Source organism: Papilio polytes, unplaced genomic scaffold, assembly GCF_000836215.1.
Source record: "Papilio polytes unplaced genomic scaffold, Ppol_1.0 DF824146.1, whole genome shotgun sequence".
Lineage (NCBI taxonomy): Eukaryota > Metazoa > Arthropoda > Insecta > Lepidoptera > Papilionidae > Papilio > Papilio polytes.
The window spans coordinates 956,775-970,070 of record NW_013525058.1 but is presented as its reverse complement, the minus strand read 5'-3'; the positions used below and the strand labels follow the sequence as shown (position 1 = coordinate 970,070).

General features: G+C 33.8%; 3 protein-coding genes across 3 annotated transcripts; 2 read left to right on the top strand and 1 right to left on the bottom strand.

Moving 5' to 3' along the window:
* Window positions 1-154: 154 nt before the first annotated feature.
* On the bottom strand, window positions 155-1,327 carry LOC106111832. The gene is made up of 2 exons (XM_013293988.1): window positions 1,124-1,327; window positions 155-626 (listed from the first exon to the last, which is right to left on the bottom strand). The coding sequence occupies exons 1-2, from the start codon at window positions 1,184-1,186 to the stop codon at window positions 267-269; spliced, it is 423 nt and encodes a 140-aa protein (XP_013149442.1). The 5' UTR covers window positions 1,187-1,327; the 3' UTR covers window positions 155-266.
* Window positions 1,328-4,095: 2,768 nt separating this feature from the next.
* On the top strand, window positions 4,096-4,957 carry LOC106111827. Its single transcript, XM_013293984.1, has 2 exons — window positions 4,096-4,266; window positions 4,554-4,957. Exons 1-2 carry the CDS (start codon window positions 4,168-4,170, stop codon window positions 4,935-4,937), a joined length of 483 nt encoding a protein of 160 aa, XP_013149438.1. The 5' UTR covers window positions 4,096-4,167; the 3' UTR covers window positions 4,938-4,957.
* Window positions 4,958-5,557: 600 nt separating this feature from the next.
* Window positions 5,558-6,909, top strand: LOC106111833. The gene is made up of 2 exons (XM_013293990.1): window positions 5,558-5,676; window positions 6,402-6,909. The coding sequence occupies exons 1-2, from the start codon at window positions 5,620-5,622 to the stop codon at window positions 6,759-6,761; spliced, it is 417 nt and encodes a 138-aa protein (XP_013149444.1). The 5' UTR covers window positions 5,558-5,619; the 3' UTR covers window positions 6,762-6,909.
* The last annotated feature ends 6,387 nt before the right edge of the window (window positions 6,910-13,296 follow it).

The following is a 13,296-nucleotide window of genomic DNA, read 5'->3' as shown; positions in this document are numbered from 1 at the left end:
TTAGATCGAAAATAGATGTCGAAGTTAATTGATTTATTTCTTAAAGCTAACACACGTTCCTGCGCTTACGTCTCTTTATGTGGGCAGTGGGTTAGATATTAAAAATGATTGATTTAAATTTTTTTGCATTTACAAAAGAAGGAAATAAATTAAACAAAGGTAAACAATGCAAACTAAGGTTTATTTCGACTAATTACCTTTTTTTAGAAATTCAAACATGTTTTCAAAAGCGGTTTATTCTAACTGAAAATATTTTAAGAATATTTTCACATCAAGAACCTGATTGGTACTTTGTCAAAGAAGCATTCGGATATGACGTATGCTGTCTCTTGTGAATTATTTCCTCTTTTACCTTCACAGTCTGCGAACGCTTTCTTGATGTCCTCGAATTTTTCACTGCTGGCAAAAATTGGATGTACTTTTTCTCTGTAAAATGTACCGTCTTGATTTGCCAAACCCAAGGTTGTTACGAAGCAAAACAAAGACTTTTCGTTTAGTTCATTTTTGGGATAATTCCATGGGAAAAGATGTTCCATAAAGTCTGAAGGTGCACCAACTTCTCTTATACACATTTCGCTTACCACCTTTGCTTTTTCGAAAAACTTTGATGGCATTTTAAAAGGTACCTGTAAAATGTGCAACAGTTATAATAATCAGTAGAAAGATTTGATTCAGTAATAATTCGTTAGATTAAAGGATTATTCTTAGAAACTGCACGTTTATTACAGCAAAATAGTTCAGTTAACATAAATATCACTAATAAAATGATACAATAATCGTTATTTGTGTATGTCCAAAAATAGATGGAATTTTCTCGTAATGAAGAAAAAAATACAGCGTAAATATATATAATGAGAGTATAATACGTGCTTATTACATACTAGCTGTTCCTCACGACTTGGTTTACGTGAAATTAAAAAATAGTAAAACTAGCCTATGTTACTCAGCGATAATGTAGCTTTTTAAAGGTAAAAGAATTTTTGAAATCGGACCATTAGTTTTTAAGTTTTCAATACATACAAAAATACAAATCTTTCCACTTTATAATTATAATATTAGTATATGAAAGATTGGGACAGTATTATTTTTGATATTAGCTTTGACCAAGTTTAAACTGACTTACTTTCGACGCATTTGTGCCCAACAGACAAATACCAGAAATCAGCAATATTATGAAAATGTTCATTTTTGTAAATTCACTTTTATTTTCACTATCCTGCTCTCAAAGTAACCGATGAATGAGTAAATTACAAAATCTTTTACGTGTTTTATAGTTATTTGCAAGGATATTATAAAATTTGTAAATAAATAACGTTCAAGTAAAAAGCCAAATGAATTTTCCTTTTAGCTGTTAAATTAATTTGCCCCGAAGTTTTTACATATATCCACAAATCTGGCATTACATTGATACAAATGTATGTTAAGTAATGATACATATTGTTTTAAAGTTCAACGTTGTGAACGTTAATATTGTATTGTTTTTAATTTGGCTTAGATAAAGTGATATAAACTGTCATAAATAATAATAAGATTTTAATGTGAATTTATGTTTCAACTTAAAAATAAAGGAAAAAGATACACTCGCTCCCCAGGTCCCTGACTAAAATGCGTTAGAGGAACGAGAGGGCGGCAAAAAAAAGAGCAATCTTAAGAATAACATCAAGATCTCAAGATCAGTGGACCGCAAAGTGTGGTTCCGATTTACTCAAACTTTTCAAGGAGATGCAAGCAGATTGTTCGCATTAATCATTAAAGCCTCCCAAAACCATTTTAATTGTTTTAATATAACAATTAAAATGGTTATGTTCCTTTAGGTGGGATCGTGGTCAAGCGCTAGTTTAACAAATAATAAAAAAAAAATTTAGCTAGTAAGTTTGTCAACCGCACACGTAGATGTACAATTGTGTCAGATTTATTTATTACTCGGTGCTGCTCGCGACTTCGCCAGCGTACAATTAAGAAAAGCCTATGTTACTCATAGATAAATTACCTTTCTAACGGTAATAATTTTTTAAATCGACCTAGTAGTTTTTGAGTTATTTCAATATATACAAAAATAAAAATCTTTCCTTCCTCTAATATTAGTATAGATGTATCTATTATGTCAAAATTAAATGTTTACGACGTTTAATATTAGTACCGAATTGTCTATTGTTAAAGTATATTTTACTTATAAATTCACAAGACATAAGTTAGTTAGTTAATAAAACGTTTTATAATAAGATGTAGTAATATATTTTATCCGAAAAAATAAATGACCCATGTCGTGAATAACTTGGTTTCTAGAATACAGAACAGTTTTTGTTAAAATTATTCACTACGTATTTGCTTTTTACTTATGTTAAGCAATAACTCTTGAGAATACGAGTACTATTTTTAGAACTTCTTGTTGAAATTTCTAGACAATTCGAGGAAATCACTTTTTATTATACTTTATACTTTATAGTTACTTTTTTTTCTTTTTTATAAAAATATTAGGAGATTTTTGTTAATTTACTAATATTTCCTTTAACCATTCCAACTAAGCTCTAGGGCTTGTGCTAAGATATGGTACACGACAATAGTCGAATGGCGGGATTCGAACCTTCGACCGCAAGATCGGTAGTCCCTACCCCAAACCATTAGACTATTGGCGCTTACTAATATTATAAATGCGTAAGTTTGGATTGATGTTAGTTAGAGTTTGTAGCCTAAACGGCCGAACGGATTTCGATGAAATTTGATGTAGATGTAGAGGATGGTCTTCAAGAACACATAGCGTCTCTTTTTTTTTAAAATTCCATGCGGTCGGAGCCGCGAGCGAAAGCTAGTTACTCAATAATAGCATCAAGCATGTGAGAATTATGTTGCATTAACAATTATTCATTGGCTTTATTTTGAATTTTACTACTTATTTTAAAGGTGCGTTTGGCGTATTTTATGTAGTCTCCCTAGATAGAGCATCTAGGGATCGCGTTAATTTTTTCCTTCGCTATTTTTAACTTATTTAAGCAGGCGATATATTTCCAAATATGTTATGAATGTGGAGTGCATCGGTGGAGGTAGGCATAGAAAAAATTGATGGATTGCGTGAAAGGTTACATGATCAGGAAGGGAGTTATGCCTGACATGGCGGATGTTAGAGTTATTTGGAGGGCGAAATCCTGGTGCGCCGTCCCTACAGGAGTAGGATAAGACAGAGGAGATGATTATATACATACTTGCCGCTAAAACTAAACAGTTGGATTTAAAGGTGAAACTTACATATTTAGGAAATAAAAGTACAAGAGTTGAAACACTAATGAAACGATTTTTTATAAGTGTTGATTTAGTTTTATTGCATTCTAATTGATGGTATTCGCATCGATTTTGTTGTTCACTTCGTTCCTTTTTTTCGATTGTTAAAGGTCAAAATATCAGACAAGCAGATGCGAACGCAAAATATTTTTTGTGGGGTTCTTCTATGGAAATCTTACTTTTTAATTATATCATAAATATGAAAGTAAATATAGATGGATGTATCCTAGAAAGAGATGGATGGATTGCGTGAAAGGTTACAAAATCAAAAAGGGAGTGATGTCTGAGATGACGTATGATAGAGTTATGTGGAGGACAAAAACCTGCAGCGCCGACCCTACGGGAGTAGGATAATGATGGCGTTGATGAAGATGGATGTTTGTTAGGATTTATAGTACAAATCTTGATGAACTTTGGCATAGATGTAGAGGATAGTATGGAAGAATACATAGGCTACTTGCTTTTGTCTTTTTTAATACCACGCGGTAGGAGTCGCGAGCGGAAAGCCAGTAATACATATCCCGTAACCTACTTTTATTAGGTAGGAGGAAGAATATAATGAAATTGCTAATTTAATCAAGTCAAGTTGTTTTAAATATATGGTTAAAAAGCTATTCATATGTCATGTGCGGTTAACTTTAAAAATAAACGAGGAAGGAGAGACTTTTAAGTTATCATTAAAATTAAATGAATGTAGCTTTTACACTAAGTTCATGAGCCACCGATCTCTAAAAGCCCAATCAGCTTAAAGATGATAAATAATGGAATCTTAAACGTTATCGCCACGAAAACAACAAAATGTAAAGTATAAAAAGATTTTCCACTTTATTGGTTATTCAGTGATTGTAACACTTCAAGTGTTAGCAGTGGACTCTTCAAATAACTGATACAATGTTAATTTCAATCAAAATGTTCGTTAACATTTTATTGATCTTTGGTATTGTGGTCGTTGCGCAGTCGCACGAGCATACAAGTAGCGAAGGAAATAAGGTAGAGTTTATTATTCTTATATTTTAGAAGTGTATTCAAATTTCTAATTTTTATTTAATTCTTGAATTACATGCTAGCAGTTAATTGCAGCCTTACTTATTTGATTTATTTTTTCAAGAAACAATACATCGGGGACAAAACTTCGTTTTTATGTGTATAAATTTAATTATCATTGACATATGATATATGATATGATATGTTTGTTATATTTTTGGCATTTACTAGGCTGGGTATAAGAATTTTGCTTCTCATATTAATACTTATAATGTTTTATTTTTGTTTTTCAGCCCATCCTTGTGCTTCAACCAGATCTTGTATCACTGATCACGAGAAAAGAAGAGATATGCGTGAGAGAGTCAGGTGCCAGCCCTGCTGTAACGCATCAACTCTTACCGTGGAAGCTGGAAGAAAGTGAGGTTAACGGAAAATTCTTACTATGCCTCGCTAAAGAAATGGAATTCTACGATAAAGATGGAAAAGTTATGGTTGACAAGTTCATTGACCTCTTCTACGACTCCCTGAAGTCGCAAGATGTGGAATTGTATAGAATATTGTTGGCTCGTTGTAACGAACTTACTGGACCGAACGATTATTACACTATATACAAAATCGCTAACTGCTTCTATACAAAATCACCTGTTAAAATTGCATTGCACGTGCTTGTATATTAAATGTTTATCTAACTTTTTGTTACGTTATATAAAAAAATGTTTTTCACAAAATACTTTGTGTTCTTTGAATAAAATACTCGTTTTAATTTGTGTTTCTTTTTTCGCGGTCAAGGAGTACAATGTCTAGAATATAAACTGGTTTTAGTTGCAAGTTTTAATCATACAAATGGTTGTCAATAAGATTGGAGATGAAATGATAAACACCAGGTGTGAAATAAAAGCTGGCTCAGTGCATCTTGCTTTTTGATTGTTATTTTGAAATAAATACTTTTTCAAACCCTATTCGTAGTTCAAAGTATCACAAGTAGAGTGTTATGCACGAAAATCGATCGATCGATAGAATGAACAGTAATCGAAATTATTATTCCTATCCTTTTTATTTGGTAAATGATTTAAATGTAATTAGTATTGATGTTTTCAAACTTTTGTAATGTGAAATTATAAATATTATATAATGTATGTATGTATATGTAAATATTACAACAACCAACTACAAAAACATAAATACTCATAAACTTGCTAATATTTTTTTTGTTAATTTGATAATTTATTCAATATTTAAGACTGTCGATGTCAAATTATATAAACGTAGATAATTGTATAAATACCGGTAATGTTAATTTAGTAAGTCATCTGTACTTTGTGCGTGCTTCGTTTATCATCTACAAAATTACTTAGCAAAATGATTTACTCAATTCTGATCATATCTGCCTGTCTTTTGGGAGCAAATGCATCACCGGTAAGTTTTTTTGCTTTTCAATTAATTATTGTAAGTTTGTATCGAACGGGTTAAGGGTTTAGAGTCATCGCAATGTAATTTAGAACAGATATAGAACATAGTCTGGAAAAATACATAGGCTACTTACTCATCATCTCACATACCCTATCCTGCTACCGTAGGGTTGGCGCACCGGGTTTTCGTCCTCCAAATAACCCTATCATCCGTCATCTCAGTCACCACTCCCTTCTTGATCATGTCACCTTTCACGCAATCCATCCATCTATTTCAAGTACATAATAATAATAATAATAATAATAATAATAATCATTTATTTCAGACATCAAAGATCCATAAGGTGTTAGTGTACTTAGAATTTAATTACGCGCGGGGTCGCGGTTGACAGCTAGTCTAGAAAACATTTTTGTTTTTATATGGGCTAGCAAGTAAACTGATTTTTTACCTTATTTATTTTTAGTAGACAAAAGAGAGAAGAAGTGAAAAAATCTTTATTAAATTTATTCACACAACTAGGGATTTTAATTGATTTATTTTCCTGTACGTTGTCTGCGTTCATGTATAATTTTATAAACGAACGAAGAAGGTTTACCGATAACTCCCTCCAACTAACCCATGCCTACCGAATGCATCGTGCATGCATCTCGCACTCATCTGCCGTCAACTAACGCGTGACATCATAATACCATCGATAAAATCTGTGAACTTAATACGTTTTTATTTCATAGGTGCTTGTCAAAATGCCAACGCAGATGGTTGACAAAGTGAAGATAGCTGCAGATCAATGCATTAAGAATACCGGAGCTCCGGCCGACTCCTTGACCAACACGTTACCTTGGAACCTCCCCGAAAACGAAACAAATGAAAAATATTTATTCTGCCTTTGCAAATCATTGAATTTAATAAACGATCAAGGTTATTTTAATTATGAAAGAACAATGAAAATCTTCGCCAACAGCGATAAGAAAGAGGCCATTGAGAAAACTTTCAACGAATGTAAGGCATCGAAAGCTAAAGATCAGTATGAAACTGCCTACAAGATAGTAGATTGTTTCTTTAAAAACGGTCCTGTATCATTATCGTTGTAGAGCGATTCTTCTGATATCTATCTTATACTTATTTATATGAAAATAATGTAAATCATTCAAATCAAACACATTAAGGGTCAAAATATTTTATTTATGGTAACAAAATTCATTTTATAAATCTATTAAATAGATAATATATATCATTAAAGCTGTATTTATTTATCAAGTACTTATTACGTAATCGTGTTTTTATTGTAATCGGCTACGTCATAATGATTATTATTACCACCAGCGTGTCAGAACAACATGTTCTCGTATTTAATTTCAGTCGTCACTGATGTTACTTAACTTTCGTATAATCCATTAATTACTTCTTCAATAACCTTCAAAGTTGCTTGACTGTTTTGTTTTAATGTACCTAAAATGTCATCGTAAATTGCCCTTGTTCCCGCGAAGGGTCCGCATAGTTAGTATGTGCTGCACTTCCACACATTAGTCATCCTAAAATGTACATACATACATACTTATTATAAATTCGAAAGTTTAAATGGATGGACATTTCCTATTATGTATCTTCAGAACAGCTCAACGGATATCGCTGAAATTTTGCATATATGTAGAACATAGTTTGGAAGAACACTTAGGCTACTAATTTGGTTTTATTCAATTTTGCCCGGACAGAGTCGCGGGTGAGAGCTAGTTATTAAATAGATGTTTTCGTGTCATACCGGATGTTTATTAAATATGAAGTTACTTTTTTTCGGTAGTAAGATATGATGGAAATCAGACAAAAAATACTAAATAAGGTTTATTTCCACTAATTACATTTTTTCTCTGAACAAAAACAATTGTTCTGCGTTATAAATTTTTTTAACTGTTCTTTAAGCATTTTTACATAATCAGCCTGATGGGTGCTTTATCAAAGAAGCATTCTGCTACGAGGAATGCAGTCTCCTGTGGGCTCTTCCCTCTTAAACCTTTACATTCAACAAAGGCTACCTTGATTTCCTCGAATTTGTCACTATTAGAAAAAACGGGTATCACTTTTTCAGGTATATATATACCATTTTCATCTGTCAGACCTATAGTTTTAACATAGCAAAACATAGCATTTACATGCGCTTCGGTTTTAGGGTAATTCCACGGAAATAGTTTTTCCATAAAGTCAGCCGGCGCTCCTTCCTCTTTAACACACTTCTCGCCTACAGCCTTCGCTTTTTGGGAAAACTTAACTGGCGTTTTAAAGGCTACCTGTGAAATAAAAAATGTTGAATTTTAGAAACCTAATCGATAACATTTATATAGCATGTATTTATAAATGCCGTATTTTTTAAATTTTATCATGGTTTAAATGTTTATAAAGTGGAGGAACAGGGTTTTATAGTGTTTATTCTCAGGAACTGTCCATAGTTTCTAGTTTTTTGTTTAGATTGATTTTGAAAGGTAAAATTTAATCATACTAATACACTAATATTAATAAATGCGAAAGTTTAGATGGATGGATGGATGGATGGATAGATGTTTGTTAGAGTTTGTAGCCTTAACGGCAGAACGGATCCAAATGAAACTTGGCATAAATGTGGAACATAATCTGGAAGAACACATAGGCTACTTACTTCTGTTTATTAATTCCGCGCGGACGGAGTCGCAGGCGAAAGATAGTTAACTAATATAACGTGACTAATACGAGATGTTAATTGTTATTTACAATTACGCTCAATTTGTGTGGCTTGTATCTATGTAGGCAATAATGGAATACAGAAGGGGTTTTAAGGTCGCCGCTCGCTTGATTGCCACCTTGTAATGTAAAAAAAAGAAATGATAGCATAGTTTTGCTATATGTATTCATATGTTATTAGCGCACGTCTACGACTCAGTCGTCAGCGCAGAATTTAAAAAATAATGTCCCCGCGAGCTAACTTTCGGTCTTAATCCCCCCAAATCGATTAACCGATCCGCAGATTACAAACGCGGCTTTGTGGACACACGGACAAAAAAAACATATATAGTCACATTATATAGATTGAAAAACTTACCTTTGACGCATAAGTACCAAACAGACACGCCGTAAGAATCAGCAAAATTGTGCAAATGTTCATTTTTCTAACTTGATTTTTGTTCTGACTTTTCTGCTCTCAATATCACGAATGAATAAAATTATGCGATCTTTTTTGTTATATACAACTACATATGTATTAACTAGCATATTTTAAAGATAGAAAAAAATTTAAATGAATTTTTCATTAACGTTAAATCATCTTGTTCAGGATATAACCGTATAACCACAAAACTATACAATATGCAAAATGTTAGTGAGTTAACTTTCGCCCGTGACTCTGTCCGCGTGGAATAAAATAAACAAAAGTAAGTAGCTTATGTGTTCTTCCAGATTATGCTCTACGTCTATGAAAAAGTTCATCGAGATAGATTTCAGTAGTTTAGGCTAACTCTAACATCCAATCACCAACATCCATACATCTAAATTTCTGCATTTGTAATATTAGAATAAATGGGTATAAATACATCACAAAAATCATACTAATATTATAAATGGGTAAGTTTAGATGGATGGATGATGTTTGTTAGAGTTTGTAGCCAAAACGGCTGAACGGATTTCGATGAAATTTGGCATAGACGTAGAGGATAGTCTGGAAGAACATATAGGCTAAGTAGCCTGAGCCTAAGTTAAAACGAATGTAAGTACATTCGTTTTTTTAAAATACCGCGCGGACGAAGTCGCGTGTGAAAGCTAGTATAATATAAAGCTCACCCTAATATTCAACCTACTTAAAATAAAAAAATACATCTAGGTAAAGTGGTTGACTAGCACAAAAGGCTAAAATCTACATAAATGTGGAAATGCCCATGACAAACTGCCTAGCCCGGTATTCGCGCACATCTCGCCGAAACAAATACACCGACTTCAGGTGATTCAAAATAGATTCATGCGCAGAGCCACGGGGGCCCCGTGGTACATGCGCAATAGTGATCTTCACATCGACTTGGACTTACCCACCATAGCCCAACACCTGAAGCAGGCGTCGCGTCGTTATTTTGACTCTGCCGTCGGTCATCCTAATTCGTTAGTTGTAGGTGCCGCCACCTACAACCCAATCGCGCTCGGTAAATTTCGTCGTGATCATCGCAGACCTAGGCACGTTCTTGACTTCCAAGACGATGCAACAACAATCGCTCAGGCTAGGATTAAACAACTATGCAAACAAACAACACGCCGTAGTCGCTGTCGACTACGGCAATCATTCCCGCGATACGGCCTCATAGCAGGCAGGTTCTCTCCTATCAATGATAGAAGCGTTGCTGGAGTTTCTTCCGCCACTTCTTCTCCCAGCGCTAACGCTTGCCGAAGTGGTAGTAATGTTAGATGTATTAATAATTATAATAATGATCAGATAGCAGCAACCGATCAAGTCGAGGTTCGGCCCTCTCGGGCGCCCTTGAATCGGAATGCTAAACGCGTATTGAGTGACAGCCCAAGCCGAGGTCCCCTCTCGGGGACCCTTGTGCTAAGTCACTCCATGGAGCGACCACCGAAGCGATCTAAGAGCTTGGTGGCCTCCCAATCCGGTAATAATAACGAAGTAACGGCCCGAGCCGAGGCTCCTGAGGGAGCCCTCGAGCTTAGTTACTCATAAAAGAGGTTTAGGCTAAGCGCCATCTGCGCGCGGCCACCTCAAGCCCGGTGAATCTGTAAATGCCTCCTCAAGGCAAACAGTGACAAATCAGTCAAAAAAAAAAAAAATGACAAACTGCCTGAACCTTTTTTTTTCTTATAATATAAGGTGGCAAACGAGCAAGCGGCCACCTGAATCCACCGAAATGGAAAGCGACCGCTGCCCATAAGCAACCGCAATTGCAAATGCGTTGCCTACCCTTCATTGACGGAGGAGGAGACGCACCTAAAGAGGATATTTCCCCTTCCTATGCGTCTTCTCCACCGTCAATTCCACTTTTCCTTCCCACCCTTTTCTTAAGAAAAGGGTAGAAAGGGAAAGGGACTAAAATTAGGCCTCCGACACCACACTCATCAGACGAAACGCGGAATTGCTTCCACTTCACGCCTGTTTTCTGTGTGGTCGCGGTATTACACCGGGCGAGCCGGCCCATTCGTGCGAAGATGTTAAAGCGGGCTCTACCACTGTTAAAACACACCTAATCGGAGACGTGACACACCTGATCGTGAGATCGATAGATTCTGGATCGATGATTGCATGTATGTACATTATGTATATACGCAGTTACATTGGAAAAAGGGTGAATTAGTTCGTTATATGGAAATGTTCGGGATACAAAAACAAATGCACACATGATATACACGATCGAATTCAATGTTAAGTTAACTATACTAGAAAACAGTAAGTTAAGAAATAACAAGGTTATTTTTTTTTAATAAAAGCTTATGAATATGTATGTAACAAAAATGGCGTGACGCATTTTATAGCATAGAAATACATAATAGTTGCCTCAGATAACAATATGAATTAAAAAAAATAATAAAAACATAGCCTTTGTTATTCACTGATAACGTAGCTTATTAATGGTAAAAGAACTTTTGAAATCGGCCTAGTAGTTTTTGAGTTATATCAATACATACAAAAATACAAATCTTTCCTCTTTATAATATCAAGTATAGTTCAGTATAGATAACCTTATTAGGGTCCGTTCGGCAGACTAGAGAGTAGAGCAGAGCAGATTTTGTATCGCAAATGAAATTGAGCATTATAGCCTTGCAACAAGGTTTGATTTTACTTAACTCGTCTTGTTTTATCAGAAACAAGCGTTAAAAATGTATGCTCCGAGCTCCTTAGTGGGTACGTATAGTGAGGTGATGGTGATGATGATATAATTCATACAATTTATGTTGTATTACTTACTCGTACTTTCATGCTAAAAACAGTGATCATGTTTAATTATGCGACACGTAACGAGACTTCTAGAAAGTTTTTTTTAGTCAATGTGTCGTTACTTTTTGTCTTATTTTCAAGCAAAAAGTTTTTTGAGAGCGGTACAATTCTTGTTGATTTTTTGATACTCACAAAAATCTATTCTTGTTTAAAACCAAATGAGTATTTTAATCTTGTGAGGTATTGTTATTTATCTACACTGTTAATAAATTGTATAGTCTGTATGTAATATCGGAAAAAAAATCGCGAACGTAATGTATTTTGATTGCAGATAACAAATGTTCGACTTAAAAACCAAATGATCATCTGTGTCTGCCTGTATCTGAATATGGCCTCCCTCCTCGTGATATTTCGTGATTTTATATGCCATCTCTCCCTCCTTGCGAGTCTCACGTGACTAATGGACGTATTCGAGATGGGGTACTGGCAGATTATTTCATTGTACAAGGGTAAAGTAGTTTGCTATGATTCATATATATTTAAAAAGTATAATTGTCTTTCATGATTTATATACTCTATCACGTAGTGATAAAACGTTATGAAATATAGGGAATAAAAAAAATAATTTTAAAATATGTATTTACTAATATATGTAAATTTTTATTATAGTTTAAATTTTCACATTTATAAATATCGAGTTATTTTAAGAAGAATTCTCTGTTAAAAAAAAACAAGTTTTGAACACAAATTAAAGACTTAATATAACTGGAGCTTTTGCATGGAAACAATCGGTAATCTTAAAATTAACATCAAGTATGTCTTCCCCCTCTAACGCATTACATTCATTTATTGTTTTTTCGATGTCTTCTTTCATAACGCTGTTTACGAATAGTTTCATCACTTTATCGGCATAATAGTGTCCATCAGTTCTAGCCAATTTAGTTGTTTGTCCTAGACAAAACAAATACTTTTGTGATAGTTCGTTCTGTGGCATTTTCCAAGGTAGAGTAAGTTTCAAATATTCTTCCGGTGCCCCCGCTTCTTTTATACATTGTGTCGCTGCTGCCAAAAATTTTTCAGCCGATTGAGGTGGCATTGTTTGCACTGGCTGTAACCAAAATACTGTTTTAAAAAATGTTTATTTTAAAAGTACTGGTATTTTTATTTATTAAGTATAGATGTAGATTGTAATTAAATAAGATCTGGAATACACATATTTTACCGTTTGAAAAAGACATCAATTATCGATGATTAATTTCGGACAGTTTCAATAGCCGTTATTTCTCAAAAATCCGTACCGGACTCCAGTCACGGTATAAAATGAAATTGAAACACTGTCTATGTTTTTATGTTAAGGCTCTGTAAACTAGTGTGTTTTCAGTACCTGTGATTGCAGTCTTAAAAAGATTAAATTATGTCGATAGATTTGACATAATTTAAATTGATTAACTTAAAGTAGAAACAATGTATGATAAGTATATTTTTAGGAAACATGTTTCTGGATTGATAATTGAATAGAATTAAATAATTTAAGAAACTTGAATGAACAAATTCGTAAGCACGTTACCTTAGACGCATTTGAGTCCCAAAATGACACTACAATAATCAGTAAGATTGCATAGATCATTTCTATTAGTTTTCTGGTTTAAATATTACGATAGAATGCAAAGATATTGTAGTATTTGAATTTATATAGTATACTGGTCAGTAAAAGCAAATTGCGAATTTATTGT